Source organism: Echinops telfairi, unplaced genomic scaffold, assembly GCF_000313985.2.
Source record: "Echinops telfairi isolate 266 unplaced genomic scaffold, ASM31398v2 ScPeMD7_70;HRSCAF=299, whole genome shotgun sequence".
NCBI lineage: Eukaryota > Metazoa > Chordata > Mammalia > Afrosoricida > Tenrecidae > Echinops > Echinops telfairi.
The window spans coordinates 68,912,852-68,932,705 of NW_022103968.1; the positions used below are offsets into that span (position 1 = coordinate 68,912,852).

General features: G+C 39.5%; 1 protein-coding gene across 3 annotated transcripts in view; it reads left to right on the forward strand.

Annotated features, from left to right (window-relative positions):
* Positions 1 to 19,854, forward strand: part of LRMDA (leucine rich melanocyte differentiation associated) — a 1,590,166-nt gene that overhangs the window by 917,505 nt on the left and 652,807 nt on the right. For all 3 annotated transcript variants that reach the window (XM_045291625.1, XM_045291626.1, XM_045291627.1), the window contains one exon: positions 2,662 to 2,779. In XM_045291625.1, coding sequence (XP_045147560.1) covers positions 2,662 to 2,779 — 118 coding nt within the window. The remainder of the gene's footprint in view (positions 1 to 2,661; positions 2,780 to 19,854) is intronic.

Here is a 19,854-nt window from a genome sequence, read left to right on the forward strand (position 1 = left end):
CGTGATGCACATTTTCTTTGCATAAAACTCTCTCTTATACGTGAGTTGTTGTGGATTTGTTTCTCCAAAGTACCCAGACTAATACAGTAGGTATTCAAGAAATATTTACGTACCTTATTACATGAGCTGACATTTCTTTTAGTCCATTCTAATGCTAGGTTCCAAGGTGAGATGAGGGTGAGCAAAGAAATGTGCCCTTGACCTCCAGATGCATACTGGTTAGGCCAGGACACCAACTGAATGCCCATGAAACATTGCACTGATCATGCCTTCTACTGGAAAAGAGGAAGAAATGTGAGGTGCAGGTGCAAACGAAAGCTTAAAGGGAGGGAAGCTTGAAACATGAATGAATTCCAAAGAAATTGGGCACAAGAAGGAGGTGGTAGATTCTGTTGGATAGATCATTACTTTGGTAAATAATCCATTGCCTTGACATTGGGCACTTACCTTTTCTTCCTAACAAGATGGAGAACGCAACTTCATAAACGCACCCTAGTAGCATCACTTGAATCAAAGCAACACACAGACCTTGAATTAGCCAATACGGCCGATGAATGTCTTTCCTTCTTTTAGTCTAGAAAACAAGTCCAGCTTCTCCTTTTCACCTCTTCTTCCTAAACAGAACACGGTTGAAAGAATTATTCATTTGACTGCGTGTAAGTGCTTGATGGAAAGAATATGAGTTGGTGACTGTCTCTGAGTCAAGAGGATTCTACCCGTAAGTCTAGACACCTGTATAAACCCAGGCCAACTGAATCAGCTGGCCAGTTTCACAGGCAACTGCTTGAGGACAGTTCATCAAAAGTAGTCAGTGGCTTATCTTTGAAGTTTGTAATGGATATAAAGAATCTTTCTAGAAGAAGGGAAAGCAAATTTGATGAGTAGTTAAGATTGCCTATAAATTAACCCCCCTTGTTTCTCATTGAGAAAAACAATGTTGATAGTTCCATCATGGAAACAACTCTGATAAGAAAAATGAAAAAAATTCAAGAAGAGAATTTAAAATTCTTATTTTGTATTGATCTATAATTAACATACAATTCAATGTTTCAATCATATCACAAATCTATTTTGTAGGTTTTTCTCACCTTCTTTTACAATTGATATTGATTCCTCCTCTCTCCTTGCTTTTTCCTCTGTATCCCCAGGTAATCATTAATCTCCTATTATCTCTTCATAAATCCCAGTTTCCCTATACAGTAACTATACAAGACTAGGGCACACACTGCGTGAGGATTCATCAACAATGGCCATTCAAAACCAATAGAGACTTCAATCTAATAGAAAGCGGAGCATATTAAAAGTTTAGAGTACATTTGCATTTGATCCATAGGGAGGTCATATTACATAACAGTACCTTCCAGCCTGAGCACAGTTGCTAAAATCCGCTTTACAATGCTCAGCAGCTGATTTTGGAAGTTATTGTTGTTTCTAGTAAATGTGTATTAGAAGTCACTGGAGGGGCATCCCATGTGGTGATCCTGCAAATAGATTTTGAGTTCCCACTATCATCCATAACTTTTTGTTATCTGAGTTTTTAAGACAGCTGCTCTATTCATCAAGGAGCATTTGTTAGCTTCATATGTTCCTGACTTTTATCCTGAGGTCAGCCTTGTTGACAGTAAAATGGAAAATCTATTGACCTGGATGCTCAATCAAGGCCTGTTGTCTCACTTTAACTTGTAGGCATGTGAGGTAGTTAGTTTATTGTGCCAACCTGGCCGATAAATACATGTGGGATTAATTGAAAGGCAGAGGGATAAATGGCTCAGTGAGCCTTGCCTTTCTAGTTCTTGGGTCTCTTGCTTTCTGGTGGCCGGACCAGGGTGCAGCTGCCATAGCAGTTTTCTGCTTCAGCTTGCAAGGCTCACTTCCTGCAAGACATCCCCAAGGAGAAGCTGCATGGGCCTAGCCCATGCAACCCTGGGTGCTGGAGCACCCCTGTGAAGACCCCTGCCAGTGCTGAGATGTTTATACATTCACTGACTCAGTTTTCCTCTTGCAGTCGGCATCATTGCATCTGTTTTGTGAGATGGAGGAGGACTTTGTGGATTAGTGTTGGACATATGGGTTAATGGGTTAATGTTGGACTTGTGGCCTTGGGCAGCACTGGGATGGGATGTTTTCTTGATGCACACTTAACCTTTATCTAAAACTCTCTCTTATGTATGAGTTTCTGTGGATTTGTTTCTCTAAAGTACCCAGACTAATACAGTATGTTTCATTCTCCAGAGTTGAAAGTGATGCAGGTGGCCCCTAGAAATGCTGATGATATAAACAATGTGGCCAGGTTGTACATTAATTTTACAGAGTAGCAAAGAAGCTAGACCTATTTTCTAGACTGGAATGAGGAGAACACATTACTAGGACTTTACTCGCTGATTGAAGGGTCTGTAGGTGAATGTTTCTTTGATCCAAGTGATGTCATTGGGGTGTGTTTATGACATTTAATTTGATGTCCATGTAAATTATGACCATTTATATTTCACCAAAGAGTGATTGTTAATGCTGTTAACTCTTCTTTGCAAAGCAATAGAGAAGTGTAACAGCCAAGATCTTCACTTATGAAAACTTAATGGTGTGGATTTCTGAAGATATAAGAAGTTACATAAACTTTTGTTCACCCCAGCTTTAATATATTTGTCTTTTACTGCTTTGCAGATACTTTGTTTTGTACAAGCTACCTAACTTGAAGTTTCTGGATGCTCAGAAAGTAACCAAATGGGAACGAGAAGAGGCTTTGGTCAGAGGTGCATTCATGAAGGTGGTGAAACCCAAGGTCAGACCCTACTTCCTGTTCTTCACTCTCCTGGTTACTCAGGCCATGTTTATGGCACCAGCTACTCTTCATGGCATGGGGAATATGTATCTTTGTTTAAAATCCGGGTAGAGTTTCACACAGGGTTTGTTTCTTGTGATCCAGTCTAAGAGAAGTGAATTACCATAAAGTCCTTATATGTAAATTGTTCTCATCCAAGAACTGTTTGACTAGGAAAGTAGCACTGTTCATGGCACACCAATGAAGTTCTAGCCTTCCTCTGGAAAACATTATCAATACAAAGTGGGGCCTCTGCAGTTTGGAAGCTGAAAAAGGAGAAAGGAGAAAGTATGGGGCAGTTATTATTTCTTGGAGGTGTAGGATTCCATTGGTGCCTCACATGTGAACCCTTCTTTCTTGTGTCCAAAGAGGAGCTAAGGGAGAGTGATTCTTTGCCATTCACAAGCAAGGTCTCCATAGCTCTCCAAGATATCATTAGTCAGAAAGGCAATTTTTTTCTGACAATGTGTCCCTGATCTGGCATGTGCTCCTCACATGTAGCTCTCCAGAGCTCATCAGAATGGTATTTATTGGCCTTTACCTTGCCAGCTGAGGCCACACAGAGGCCGTATACTTTAACATGGTGTCATACTAATGACCGTGCTGATGAGACAGGGGAGGTTTGGCTCTGGATCTTAGATTCAGAGACGACTATCTCTTTGGGAGGATTTGGAGACTCTCAGTGCAGTAAGGGCTGGGGACTGGACTTTCTGGTCTCTTTGAAGGTCTATCACTGCTGTGGAGTTCAGTGGGGTTCTGTCCCCCTCCTGTGTGGGGCTACCGCTTAAGTGTTGAAAATACTGCCACAGAAATTTGAGAGGTCTTGTTTGCCCTTGATGATTGACTTAAAACATTTATATTTATATTTATATTATGTGCACTGGGAATGATGACAGGGGAAAGGAAAAACAAAATGGGAAAATGAAACCTCTTTCACAAGTCGCTCAGCTGGCAGCCTACTTTAGGCTGCTTTCTTTCCTTGACTCCATGTAGTACAACTGATTTCCTGCTATACTAAATAAAATTGCAAGTAGTTGTAAAAATAGATGATACGAAGGGTATGATACTGGCAGATAAATGTATTGTTACCTGTTTCAGCATGCAGGAATTAATTGAGTGGTTCATTCCGTAGTTATTAATGTATTCACAATTCTCTTTAGAGAAGCATAGGTTTGACATATTGCCCGTGACTTCCTTTAGTTGGTCTGGCTTTTGTAATTTTGTCCAAATGAAGTAATTTATTCTTGAACTATTTATTTTCTTTTGGTGAAATAATTCCAGAGACAGCCACTGTCACATATTGAAGTATAAGGGATGAAATCTTTATAGCGTCTTGGGTTCCTGCCCATCCTATGTAGTACTTTTCATGTGTACACTTTATAGATTGGATCTCTATTTTTCCTATACTTACTTTTATTTAGCTGTAAACTGTACTACACTGTAATTAAAAACCCAAAGGGGTAATCATTGTTATGCCAACTATATCAGGCACTCAATGTGTGCTCACTACTTTCCTAATGTCTTTTGCATATAAGGTTGTGAATCTTCATGAAACACTATATGGGGAGAAAGGGAATAATTACCTCCCTTTATAAAGGGGGCAACCCAGACCCAGAGAAGTTAATTATGGTACCCAACATCGCAGCATATGTAAGGGGGTATTCCCCCACACACAAAAAAGTGCTCTGCTGGGCAGAGCTTACATAGTACACATTTTCCCTGCTAGGCAAGCACTGACCAAATATTTTTGAGTTAGTGCACCCAGTGGTGTTGCCTGGGAAGGTTGTTTCTGGTCACAGTGAATTTTTTTGTCATAAAAGCAGTTTCACTGAAACCTTGTTTTTTTTTGTGATGGTCAAGTTAAGAGAAAAGCACATGGCTGTGAAATTTTGTTTCCTGATTAGGAAAATTGCCACAGAAACTATTGTGACATTGAATACAGAGTACAAGGATAGCACTATGGAAAAAACCTCATGTGTATGAATGTCTTTCTTATTTCAAAAAAGGTGAAATGCCGACTGATGACAAACTCCATTCTGGACATTTGTCAACTTCCCAAATGGACAAATATGTTGACAAAATTCATGCACTGTGCTCAAAGACCAACCACAGGCCATTAGAGAAATGGGGGAGTTATCTGGACTATCTTGGAGCTCAGTTCAGTGAATTTTAATAGAAGATTTGGGAATGAGAGGGGTTGCTATGAAATTTGTGCCTCGGATTCTGACTGACCAGCAAAAAGAGCATTATTAGAAACATGCTGTGCTTTGGAAAATTAACTCGAAAGTGACCCAGACACCCCCCCACCCCCCAAAGTTCGTTACTGGTGACAAGACATGGTGCTTTTCTTATGACCCTAAAAGCAAACATCAATCAATCTAATGGAAGATGCCATCCTCTTCTCACTCCCCCCAAAAAACTCATCAAAGTGAAATCAAAGATCAAGATGACACTCATTTGTTTGTTTGTTTTTATGTGTGCCCCCACACATAAAACATAGTGCATTTGGAGTTTATTACACCAGGTCAGACTGTTAATCAAGCTTTCTATTTAGCGGTTTGGCAAAGATTGAGTAACAGTGTTCGACAAACAAGGTCTTATTTGTGGCACACGGGGGACCGGTTTTTGCCACCACAACAATGCACCTACTCATGCAGTCATCTCAGTGCTCCAGTTTTTGGTAAAAAACAGCATGTCTCTCTTGTCCCATGCACTTGACTCACCTGACCTCACTCTGTGCAACTTCTTTTTGTTCCCATGAGTGAAGAGGGACATGAAGGATAGTGATTTGATGGTTTAGAAGCGGTGAGGATAAAAATGAGAGAGGTGCTCACAGCCATCAAAACAGATGAGTTTGAAAAATGTTTCCAAGAATGGAATTGCAGATTTGACAAATGTATTAAGTATTATGGAGAGTACTTTGAAGGTGATAAGGTTGTTTTGTAATAAAAAAAAATTATACATAGCTTCGAAAAAAAATCTGTTTTTGGTCGGGGGGAGGAGGGTACCCCCTCGTCTACTTTGTGGCCACTGGAGCAATGTCTTAGTTGTCTAGTGCTGCTGTACCAGAAGTATCGCAGTGAGTGCTTTAAAGAACAGAAGTGTATTATCTCACAGTTCTTCTGGTTGAAAGTACATGTCAGGATCTCGGCGATGTCAGTTCCTTCTTTGAGGCTGTCTCCTCGTTTGTGGTGTCTTTCGGCAATCGTTGGAGTTCTTTTAGTTATAGATGACCCTCACACATCACCTGCCATTCCCTGTATGTATTTCTTTGTGTATCTTTTTGTCTTTGTCTATCTCGGAAGTTACTGGGTGTAGGACATACCTTATACTGGCATGTTCTTATTTACTCAATAAAAACTCTAAATTGTCAACAAGGTCATATTTATTGGCAAGGAATTTGAATTTCCACACATACTTTGGGGGTCCACAATTCAATCCATTCAAAGCCGTGAGCTGAACGTTTTCTCTACAGATCACTTTGATCACACATAGCCTTAGAGTAAGGTCTACATGAAGGAAGTAGATATAACAGGATCTCCCATTGCAGTAGAGATGCAGGGGAAGCGAGGGGAGGTGACAGTCTACTGTGTCTTGGAAGGCAACTGGGAATGGCTCCTGAGATGGCTCCAGCATTAGCTGTTTCTCGGAGTCATCAGCAACATCAGCAGAAATGCTTTCCTGAATGACAAATTAGTTTCTAATCAGTTATAGAATTAGTTCTGTTTGTGTGATTGACTCGAACATCCTTACTAACTGTAATAAGCTTTAAAAACCCCATTAATTATTTGAGGAGGTAAACAAAAATTGTCTCCCAAAGCATCGTAGAGTCCGATGATTTCCAAATTAAGAGGATGGCAGAAAAGGTCTGCAATCTCATTTTATGGATGAAGAATCTGAATAAATCCACAGTCCCATCGCGGCAGAACTGTGGCCAGGAAAGAGGTGCATTTCTATTGATGTCATGTTGCGTCAAGTCAATAAGAGCATTTCTCTATCTTCCTGGTGTCATAACGAGCTGCATGCTCTCTCGAATGGTAGGCAATTCCATGTTTTCTGTTGTCTTTAGAAATAGGTACTGGTAGGTATTTTTGTTTGTTTGTTTTTGTTTTGCAGTGTAAAAGAGGCCTTGCTGAATTATTCATTGTCATTAAAAAGACTATTGAGAAGGTTTTTATCTGTTCGGTGTGTACAGATATATGTTTGTTCATTTTCAGGTGTAGAAATATGCTTACAGTGTGTGTGTGTGTACATATGTATGTTCTAGGATATATGTATATTAGCTTCGAAGTGGAGAGCAATTTCTTCCCTGTGTATTGCCAGAGCTGGGCTAAGCACGCTGAGTGAAGGTCTATTTTTCATAATGGAAGCAGAATCTCAAGTTGGTGTTTGTCTTCTCCAAGAGAACAGGGGCCTGTTGTGCTTATTCAGCAGAATACTCTGATGGATTATAAAGGGACTGTGATTTGGGGACCTTTTTTCATTTTATTCCTGACATAAAGTATTTGGGAAAATAGAAAATGCCTCTCCAATCACAGCCCTTGCCCGAAAGGTAGAGAATGGGTAATCTAGGTTTCTTGGTCGATGCAAATGCAAAATCACCGAGGAACTAATCAACCCCACTGTGTCACAAAGGTTTGATTGGGTGCTGGCAGAGCCCAGGGCTTCTGTGCCAGTTCTCCCTCACTGTCTCTTGTGATGATATATTGTTTCTTCACGGCTGCCCTTTGGCTTCTGTTGTTTAAAACTGCCTTCTGTCTGAGCTCAGGGTGCTCCACAGAAAGATGATCTCATTCAGTAGGAAGTGATAGCTGATGTTACAATGGACTCTTCCAGACTCTATATGTGCCCTGGTTGTTAGTTAATGGACCTGCAACAAACTTTGCTTGTTTCCTGGGTTTTTAAAGAAAATATATATCTTCGTCAAATATTGGCCCTTGAGTTCTGCCAGTGTCAATGCAGAGAGTACCCAGCTGAATACAGAGGAGGTGGAACACCCAAAGAACGACTCCTTTAAGGACCAGCCCCCTTGCCCTGGCTGCACCAGAAAACACAGCTCCAAGCACAGGAGGGCATGCACGTGGACATGCCAGTTTTCTCATCATAGAGACAGCTCCAAATCTGACAGTCAGAATTGCTTAATTATGTCGCGGCTTTGTAATTATTCTTTCCTGTTCTGGCAAGGAGCACAGTTGCCTTTTCTTTGACATAATTATTTAAAGCTGAGCCCTTTTGTTTACAGCATATGTACAAAGTTGGCTACCAACTCTCTCATCTTCAGGAGGACCATATAGAAGCAATGGGAAGAGAGGTTCTAGAGGACAGCTGGACAGAAACCACAGTTTATATTAGAAAGTGTTTGGCATCTATATTTTTGTAAATAGTTATGGTCATGGTTAAAAAAATAGGTTTGTGAGTTCTATGTGTCTTCAAATATAAGTTGGTTTGCCTCAGTTTCCTGTATGGAAACTCAGTGTATTGCTATCGTTTGTATTTCTATAGTTTGTCTATGTATGTGTGCATGTCTTCCCCTCCCCCCTCCCCCTTCCCCCCAGTGATGAATTGTATAATAGAGTCCTTGGATAGTACCAATAATGCTCAACTACTCAGCGACTAGCGTAGAGGCTGGCAATTCAAATCCATAGACAAGAACATTAGAAGACAGCCCTGACAACCTGCTCCCCAAAGGTAGCAAACTTTAAAACCAATGGAAGAATTGGGGTTATCATGAGTCAAAATTAATAGCAACTAGCAACATTAATTACATAAGATAGAAGGAGAGAGACACAAGAGAGACAGAGAAGGGTGATGTTTTAAAGGAATAAACCATGGAGTGCATGCACATTCTAGCGATTTTAAGAATAATTCTTGTAGCACTTGAACAAAAGGTTAATTGAGCCCGAGGATCATCTGCTCCTCCGCTGGATGTCGCTTCTTTCAGCACGAGGGCTGAACTGGAACTTGCCTGGTGTGTTCCTTTCTCTATCTCCTGCACCCATAACCAGACGTGTTATATATGTTCATATATGGACTTGCCAAGAGAATGAATTGTGAACAGTAGAGCATGTTGGAAGCTCTGTCCTGAAAGCGTGTCCATCAGGAAAAGCAGGAAAGGGGCCTTTGCCCTAAGAAAATGTGGTAGCCTGGGCACTGGGAGAAAAGACCGATTCTGGGAGACCTATTTGTTTCTCCAGAGGATTTACTCGGAGATTATTTATAATAGCAAATCCTATGACTGCCATGATCCCCATGACAATTTATTGTCTTGGCTTTTCCATTAGGTAGCGTTTATATGGAAGGAAAAGGTGTGCTCTAAAGCTATGGGCTCCTCATCCCTTTTCAAGGATTTCCCTTTAGTTTTTCTTCTCTGAGAATTTTGTGCTCATCTCAGAGCTTTGAGGAAATTGAAACTTACCTTTTCTCAAAGGACACATTGGGATGCCTCACCGACTTGCATAGAGTTAAAGTACCGTTTTCCCTGCCTTCGCTGCACTTGTACTTTCCATCTATAACGTAAGGAGCACTGCCTGGAGGCCTATTTGGCTCACTCATTGCTTCTCGGGAAAGCTCCACCACCATCACTAGCTGCTCTGGAGTCAATCTGACTTATGGTGACCCAGGTGTGACTAGGTAAGCCGCTGACCAAAAGGTTGATAGTTTGAGTGCCTCAGAAGAAAGTTCAGAGAATCTACTTCCAAATAATTAGTCAATGAAAATCCTGTGAATCATGTTTCTATGATGAGGATATCACTGTACCATGTGCCACCTATCCCAAAGTACAGTGTCTTTGATATAGTTTGAAGCCACTTAGTCCCTAATTCATACAGTATCTAGCCAATAAAAAATCATCAGAAACTACTCCTAGATTGATTAAAATTACTAAAATGTATTCCATACCCTACATTCTGAAGAATATATGTTTCATAAAGCCAGACTATGCTGTAAATAAACCACAAATACATGCAATTAAATAGATGATAAGCCAGTTGATGTTGAAAGCTCTCTGAAGTGCCAAACATTCAGAAGAAAACAGAAAATATTAGCTTGTTTTCTGGGTATTTTTCACGACTCAATATGTTAGGGTTTTATGGTTCTTTTCTGTTTTTGTACAGATGTTTCTTGTTGGGAGACACATTCAGATTCTATTTTCAGTAACTTTATAGTAACTGTTGAAGGGAGGAAAATTGTAAATTAATTCCCTTTTAGGAAAATGGTTAGTTGATCTTAGAAACAATTCTAGAAGTCAAAAAATTTGTGATTTTTTAAAATCCTTATTCCTGATTTCACAGTTTGCCATATTCATTTTAGAAGATATCACTTAAGGGTTTGGTGTGGCCCCAATTTTAGCACAGTGACCGCCCATGTCTTCAGTATGCTTTCCTATCTTAGTCATTGGAAGCAACGTCTGGAACTCTTCATGGGCGTGTATTTGGGTAGAGACCCTCTGAAATCAAAGGTACACTGTTGCAGTTGTGTTCCCAGGTTTCTAGCATCCTAGCAAAGCCCTGCAGAAAGAGAATTTCAGCCTCTACTAGAAAGAGAAAAGAAATGAAACAGAAAGGTAGGTCCTGGTGTTAGCCTCTTAGAGCGATTTCTGCAAGTCTGTAGTGCCTACTAAGGACCACAGATCTCACTGTAGACAATACTATCTACTAAGCCCAATGCCTGGTGATGTATTGTTGGGTCTCTAGTAAAGTCATCAGTTGTTACTGCACCCTACCCACTTAAAGAAATGAAGGTGGGGGGCTATGTCTGACGTCCTCTGTTCATAAGTGAGAAGGAGAATCCAACTCAACAGCTGCCCAAGGATAATTTCTATGAGACATAAAATAGACAGGCCCCCACCCTCCAACCTTCCCTCTCATGACACTCTGCTTCTTTGGGCTCAATCATTGGTTGCAATGGCCACACAGAACTCAAAGCGAATATTCGCATGTATGGGGTTTACTAGGGAAGTTGACAAGTTACAACAAATCAGGATCAGAGAAAATTAAGAATACAGTTCTTTTGTCTGAAACTCCTCTTCTCAGCCATGCTTACAAGTCCTTGGCTTTGGCCATATGATGCTTTGACCAATGGAATATGAGTGGAAGTGACAGCATGCTGAGTCTGAGCCAAGACTTTAAGCATCATCATGTGTTTCCACTCACCTTCTTTGGCGTCTGCCATTTGCTATGAAAATAAATGAGAGACAAATTGATAATACCAGACCTTGACCTGAAACACAAAGCAGAAGCACTCCAAATAGCCACAGGCCTTTGAGCAAGAAATAAACATTTTTTTAAGAAGCCACTAAGGTTTTGAGCTTGTTATGCAGAAGTAGTTTGGCAGAACCATGACTAATCAATATATGGAACATTTCACCCACACACCCTGCCTACCATCCTTCCCTGCCCCTCACACCAGGCCTCCTAACCAGGGCACAACTTGGGGTTTAATGAATCTAATGACAATTGTGCAGGAGTCCTGATGGTGCACTGGTTCAATATTTGGCCTGGCTGCTGATAGAAAAGTTTGCAATTTGACCCGCCACCTTCTCTGTGGGAGAAAGATGTTTGCAGTCTGCTACTGCATTGGACATCCCATGGGAGAGTTCTACTCTGCGCTCTAGGCTTAGTATGAATCAGAATCAACTGGACAGCAACAGGTACAAAAGGGCAGCTCAAACTTCTGTAGGCTCTCTGTATCCTTAACTCGTTAGAATAGCAAAGGCATCCTGGCAGTCATTGCTCCTAATTAGTGTGCTACTAGATGCACAGATACTTGCTCAATATGTGAGTATAAGGCATTAAAGGTCTACTGTATTCTAGATGTTGTATCAGCAACTTAATAATCGTGTCTTTAGTTTTATCCATGACCTTCAGTCTGCAAAGTAGGAAACATGATCAGGGAAGTGACACACATTGCCTACAATTACAGAATCCGGTGGAGTCCAGTTCTTCCTTAGGGCTGCCAAGACCTCAAGAAGAAAGCTCTCTTCACTGGTGAAAATGCATTAGTCACGCTTACATGTGTGCTGGGAAACATGGGTAACAGAAGGAGGGCAAAGAGATGGGAGAGAACCAAAGGTAACTTTTTTGACCTTGTAAGCACTTGCCCAGGCACGAGGCCATAGTGTGGCGTGCATGGTAGGCCAGATTTGCAATTTATCATTAGGGTGATGAGGAACCGTGGCTGAGTTTGAGGTGGGAGAACAATCTGGGCATGTCTGTGTTTCGATGCACAGGTGTCTGGGAGAGAGAACAATAGTGCTATGTATTTACCAGGAGCTTTGGAAACTAACCTGCTGCTGGTCAGAAGTTGCTTCAGCATTCAGAGCTCTTAAGCCTCAGTTGGTGCTTAGGTGGCTGTAGAGTTCAGAGAGCTGGATCTGAAATCCTTTCCCTGAGACTGCAGAAAGGATCTGCATGAAGAGAAATTCAGCAAATAAACATTAGGAGAAACACAATGATAAATTCCCTGAGACTAGGTCTATGGTACAAAGGAATTCTTAGGTGGCCTATTCAGCTTTGGGTTCGTAATTCTCCCAGAATGATTGGTTTAGCTGTAATCTTGCAAGTGATTGCTAAGTTTAATATCCATGAAGAGACTTGCAAATGATTGGTTGGTTTACTATACACATAAGACTTGAAAATACTCCCACTGGGTTTGGATTATATTCATTTGGGATTGGTCAAATCATGAAAGCCCCACCTTGAAATTGACAAGAAGTATATAAGCAGTCAACTTTACATGGGATTTGTGGGGACCTCTTGGTCACCAAGAGCTTGGTGCATTCCTGAAACTTGGAGACACTATGCTGATAATGCCTTACACCCAAATAAAAAAGCTGTAGTATAGATTAAGGGCTATAACACTGAAGACAAAGAGAACTTGGTGGGCAAGTCAGCCCACAGAGATTGTGAATGTAGGTGAGTCAGTGGAGGAACAGACAGCAGTGGAGACAGAAGCTTCCGTGGTATCAGAAGAAATGGAGACAACAAGCAGACACACACAGTGGCAGCAGAGTATAAGGGCCAAACCCTGGCTGAGAGCTGAGAGGAGAAACCAATAGCCAAGCCCACCAAGGGGCATCACTGAGTTTCCTCTTTGAAAGTGAGAGTGAATATTGGTCTTCAGGAAAGATAAGTGGGTCAACTTTGAGACAAAAGCAGGTATCACTTGAAACACTGAGGCCCCATGCTGGGACCCTTCTGGAACTTAGCCCTTGGCACAAAGGCAGAACCATGACTACTAGATCAATCCATGTCATAGTAACACAAGGAGAGTTATTAAACTAGTAAATATGGTAGTCTCAGGCCACCATTCACTGGGCACCCTCAAGGCAAGACATCTGAACCAAAGTCCAATGACCGCAGGTCTGAGCCCTTAAGATAGTAGTCATTTACTTCTTTGCACACTAGGGAGTGTGAGCCGTAATACCAAAGGCTACAAGTGAGTTTGAGGTAAAGCCCAGTTTGCTTAGTAAGGTTTCCACATTGGGTTTAAGGAGAAAATGTAAAACATCTTAACTGGGCCCAGGTAAGTCTGGTTGAGATGGCACTTGGAAGACCAATTAAGCCTGTAATCTGCATATTATCACCTGGGTGTTTTCTTTCTTTCTTTTTTAATGGATTGTTCATTTTACTGTACTATTTGGTGAAACTCACTTTTATGATTCAGAAGACACAGCCATTCACCCCATACTCAAGGTTTTGTTCTTTGCCAATGGCTCCCATTTAAAGACCTAGGTTGATGTTTTATTTTTTTTCTGGTAATGGTTTCCGTTTCTAACCCATTTCTTCCCTCAAATTATCCGCATAGTCTAACCTGAACTTAAACACTCAGACTTGGAAAACATTTCATGTACTACCATTTGATTGTATTCTGGAGGAATTTTTGAAGGCCCTCTCCCTACCGCCAGCCCTCCCCCTTAAACAAGATGATTCGGGCTTTGGAAGTATTGGACGGTAGTTTAAATTGGCTGAACTTTGACTCAGACATTTTCATCCGATTGATCTTTTTACTAAAAATATGCATTTCAAAGGGAAATCCAAAATATGATCTTCAAAATGGCACAATTCTCCACACATTTTCTTATCGCAGTATTAGTTCTAATGCTAGAATGCTCTAATATCTTACTGCTGCTTTTTTTAAAAGTTCATTTTATTTGTGGAATATACAAAGAAAAACATACATGAATTAAAACAAACTTTATGTAGTAACACAGCCCATCTCATGAAAACAGTGAGAGTCCCATTGAATGACCTGTGTCCGTGGTTCTTTTTCTTCTTTCTTTGGCCACTCCCCTGCCTTTCTTCCTTCTTCCCTGACCCTCGTGTCCTACCTCTCGGCTCCCAACTCCCCTCTCCACCAGCCCTGGCCTAGTCTTTCATGTCTTCCTTTGATGTGAAAACCATTTTTCTTTTTCTTTCTTCATTTATAGCAATGATGTCATAAAATATTTATCTTTCAGAGCTTGACCAACTTTGTTGAGCATGAAGTTCTCAAATTTTGCCATGTCATGAAACGTTTGTCAGACTCGTCATTGTTTTCTAAGAATCCATCATCTGTTGTGTGTGGTGTGTACCAGAGTTCATTCATTCTGCTACAGATGTTTTTAAAAATTGTTTCTTTATAGAAATTGCTGCAATAAACATGGGTGTACATATGTCTCTTCATGTTTTGTTCTTTATTTCTTTAGGGTATACACCAAGTAGAGAGATTGCAGGATCATAAGTTATTTGTGTCTGCATTAGTTGAAGGAAGCATCATACTGTTTTCCGTACCAAACATCTCACTGTTATTCAGTTGATTCAGACTAATAGCTACAGAATAGGACAGGATAGGACTGCCCCTGTGAGTTTGCATGTCTGTAACTCATTACAGGAGTAGAAAACCCTATCTTTCTCCCGAGGAGCACCTTGTGGTTTAAACTGCTCACCCTAGGGTAAACACTATACCACAGGGCTCCTTTACTAGTGCTTGTAAAATTCTGCAGCCCCTCCAGCAATATATGAGGATTGTAATCTCTCTACATCTCCTCCAGCATTTATTACTATTGTTGTTGGTGTTTTTAAATTTTGCTAAGCATGTTGGTGTGTCTCATTGTTGTTTTAATTTGTAATTTTCTTTTGACTAATGAACACAGGCATTTCTTAATATGCTTGTTGGCTGCTTGGGTGTCAACTTTATTAAGTTGTCCATTCCTGTCTTGTACCCATTTTTTGATAGGATTATTTATATTTTCTTATTAAGGTGATGTGGTTTTCTATAGATTTTTTTTTGAAATTGGCCATTTATGTGATATAGCATTGCAAAATAATTTTCCCCAATCTGTGAGTTCACTTTTTACTCTTTTGATAAAGTCTTGATTTCAGAAAGGCCCAGTCCTCTATTTTGTCTTTTATAGTGTGACTGGTTTTTTTTAATTATGTTTGGAAGTATATTTTTGCCTTATATTAGGACCCTTAAGTTTGTTCCTAATTTTCATTGAAGATCCTTATGGTTCTGTGTTTTGTATTGAGGTCTTTGATCCATCTTGAGTTCATTTTTGTACATGGTGCAAAGTATGGGTCCTTTATCATTCTTTTTCAGGTAGAGATCCAGTTTTTCCAGCACTATTTATTGAAGAGGTGCTCTGTTCCACACTTACCATATATACTCGAGTATAAGCTGACCCAAATATCAGCCAAGGCACCTAATTTTACCACAAAAGCTGCATTAAAAATGTGTTGAAAAATCTGGCTTATCCCTCTTCATGCTAAACTCAATGAGTTTAGATCATTTCCCTTTTTATCTTAATCATTCCATCAGATTTTCAACATACTCTTCCTCCCCATCATGTATCAACTCTCTCACTCTCTGATATTTCACATTTATGTCAATAGTAAAAATCTACTATCAAAAAAAAAATCTACTATCCAACTATTCTGCACATTAACAACACCCATCTGACAGTAATGAATACTAGGGTGCTAGGCAAGAAGAAAGCCGCTGGGTGGGAGGGCTCAGGTTATGTGTCAGCATGGCTAAGCCGTGATTTTCGGTGGTTTGGCGATTACACAGTGACATAATTTGGCGGCTGTATAATGATTTCATTTAGCTGTTCATGTAATGGTGTCATCATCCTCCACTTGGTGGCTTGATCTCATCATTCTCCTTCTCACGTTACCCCGATTGTCCTGTAACAGTCTTGTGAAAATGGGGTGGCAGGTGCAGTGGCCTCCTCTAACTTCATGAGGGAAGAGAATTCACAATTCACAAAGCGCTGATGTCTATGAAATGCAGTAAAACATGCCTCCTCGCCCCAACCTCTTTACCAATGCTGACCACACTTGTCCTTCTCATGCCACTCACTCTCCTCTCTGCTGGGCGTGGCCATCCATTGCAGTGGGCTCCAGAATTCACAGACAGTACTAGTGTTAGTCTGGGTAGACTAGAGAAACAAATCCATGGGCACACATATGTGTATAAGAAAGACGTTTATACACAAGAGCAATTGAACATTGAGAAAACATCCCAGCTCAGTCCAGATCAAGACCATAAGTCCAATATTAGCCCATATGTCCAATACCAATCTATAAAGTCCTCTTCAGACTCACAAAACGCATGCAATGAAGCCAAACACAGGACAATCACAAGCCATGGGTAGAAAGTCTTTGGATCCAATGGCATTGTAAGCATCTCAGTGCTGGCAGGGATCCCTCTGTGGCTTCTCCAGCTTCAAAGGTCTGGTTGCATCCGTGTGGCTAAAAAAAAACAACCTGGCTTACACTAGCGTATATATGGTAATATGTTTAGTCTTGTACCAAAGATCAGGTGTCTGTAGGTGCTTGGCTGTATTCTGTGTTCTTTGCTCTAATCCATTGGTGTGCATATCTGTCATTATACCAACATCAAGCTGTTTTCATTACTGATACTGCATAACAGGTTTTGAAATCAAGGAGAGAAAGGCCGCTTCCTTTTGTTTTTTTGGCTTTTTATTAATGATTTGTTTATCCTAGGTTTCTTTCCTTTCCACATAAAGTTAGTGACTAGTTTTTCCACTGATTGTACAATTGTACTGGGATTTGCATTGAAATTGCATTAAATGTATAGAATATTCTTGGTAATATTGACATTTTTTTCTATATTAAGTCTTCCTACCGATAAGCATAGAACATTCTTCCATTTGTATAAAATCCTTTTAATTTCTTGTACAAGTGTTTTATAATTTTCATTGTATATTTTTCTGTTTCTCTGGTAAGATTTATTCCTAAATATTATGTTTTGGGTAGTTATTGTAAAATGTATTTTTTTTATTCCTTTATTATTTAAGAACCCAACTTTCGTATGATGATTTTATAGGCTGCTGTGTTGTCACATTTTTCAAGTTCCAGCAATTTTAAATCTCATCTTTGGATTTTTCTACATAAAGGATTATATCATCTGCAAATAAAGAGAGTTTTTTTTTTCTGTGCCCATGTGAGTGCCTTTAATATTTTTGATGTTTTATGGTTCGGGCTAAGACTTCTAGGACTATATTAAATACTAAAAGGAATCCCTGTCTGGTTCCCATTAGAAGGGAGAATGTTTTAAATTTTTCTCTATTGAGATGCTAGACATTGGTTTGGCCTATGTTAATGTTAAGTAGGTAATGTGTTTCTAGAAATTTATTAATTTCTTCTAAATATCTAAATTAGTTGGAATACAATTTTTCATAATCTTGTATGATTACTTTTTGTTTCAGTTGGTGCAAGTATGATAGCATCCATTTAAATTTTATTATTTATATTACTTTTCCACTTTCTTTTACTTTATTAGTTATGCCAGTGGTATATCAATTTTGTTCATCTTTTGGAAGAGCCAACTTCTCATCTTGTTGAGTTTTTTCTATCGTTTAAATTTTTTTGATATGTTCATTTTTTCTATAGTTAAATTGTTTGATTCATGTATTGCTGCCCCAGTCCATTATTCCTTTTATTGTAATGTCTGAGGGTCTTCTAGACATCGTAGTTGATGTAGTAAGTATTTCATTTTAATTATTTCTTCCTCTTTGATGGGCATACTTAGTCCTCTGAATACTCTTTTAACTATGTCCCAGAGATTTTGTTTCAAAGAATTTTAAAATTGGGCTCTTTATTTGTTCAATTACTCAGTGTTTTTAAAATAAAGTATTGTTCAATTTCCATGTATTTGATTTTTGTGTGTTGACCATCTTATGGTTGATTTTTAATTTTATAGTATTATGACCTGGTTTATATTATCTTGATGATTTAATTTGTGTTGATGCTTGCTTTCTGACCTAAACTATGGTCTATTTTGGAGTATATTCCATGTGCACTAGAAAAAAAATGTGCATTGTGCTTTTGCTGGGTGAAGTGTTCTGTATATGTCTAAGAGATCAAGTTGGTAATTATTTGCATAGTTATTTTGCATCTGTGTTGATTTTCTTTCTAGTTGATCAATCCTTGGTAGAAAGTGATGTATTAGAGTTTCCTAGCATCATCATAGTATGGTCATTTCTGTAAGAATTTGATTTATGTATATTGAAGATCTTTCATTGAGTGCATATTGTTATTGCTAGGTGCCATCGACTTGGTTTTGGCTCATAGCAACCCTATCTGCAAGATAACAAAACTCTGACCAATCCGTGCCATCCCCACACTTGTTCTTTTATTTGAGCCCATTTTTTTTCAGCCTCTGTGTCAGTCCATCTTGTCTAGAGCCTTCCTCTTTATCACTGCCCCTCCACTGTATCAAGCATGATCTCCTTCTCCATGGTAACGGATCGCTCCTGGTAACATGTCCAAAGTCCTAGAGCGGAGATATTATGATCCTTGTCTCAAAGGAGCATTCTGGCTGTACTTTTGACAAGTTTGTGGTAATCTGAATATTCTTCACCAGCACCATAATTCAAATGCATCAATTCTGCTTCAGTCTTCCTTATTCAACATCCAAATTTTGCATGCATATGAGGCCATTGGAAACGCAATAGTTTGGATCAAACCCAATTCAGTGTTCCAAGTAACATCTTTGCTTTTTCAACACTTTAAAGAGGTTTTGTGCAGCAGATTTATCCAATGTAATTAATGTGTCCTTTGGTCTCCATGATCTCCAATGAGCGCTATGATCATTGAAGCATTTTTTCCTTCAAACAAAAATCCTTGACAACTCCGGTATTTTTCCATTTCTTATGAGGTTGTCTATTGTTCCAGTTGTGAGGACTTTTTTTTACATTGAGTTGTAAGCCACATGGAAGGCAGCCATTCTTGATCTTTATCAACAAGTGCTTCAAGTCCTTCTCACTTTCAACAAGAAGCAAAATGGTGTCATCTGCCTGTTGCAGGTTGTTGCCAAGTCTTCTTCCATTTCTGATGCAGCATGCAGTCATATAATCTATCTTCTCTGATTTTTTCATAGAGCTTAATTATAGTTATGTATTTTTTTGCTTTCAAATATGTCATCCATCATTATGTACTGGCCTTCTTTGTTGCTCATTATGGCTTTGACTTTGATGTCCATTTTGTCAGAAATTAATATTGCTACTCTTTCTTTTTTTAGCTCTGTCATATGATTTTTGGTCATTTAGTTATTTTAAGTCTGAGTTTGTGTTCACTTTCAGTATCTATGAACGTTATTAAGTATTATTAAATACTTTAAAACAAAGATCTCGTTTCTGAAATATAGAGTGCTTTAGGAATTCTACTGGTGCAGTGGGCGATGAGCTGAGCTGTTAACAACATTGTTGGAGCTTTAAACCCACCAACTGAACCTTGGGAGCAAGATGAGGGTTTCTGCTCCTGGAAAATGTGCAGCCTCAGAACACACAGGGCAGCTCTACTCTGTTCTGCAAGTTTGCCCTGATTTGGATGGACTCAATGGCAGTGAGTTTGGATTTGGGGGGTTTGCAGGTTTATCAGGTAACTAAAGTCTTACACAATTTCAATTGACCTTTTAAATAATAACTACTATGCTTTACTCTGTAACTACTGTACAACTGCCATATTAACTACAATGGTTACTTTTGCCTTCTTAATCATCTATTGAATAACTTTTTAATTTTATTTTTTAAA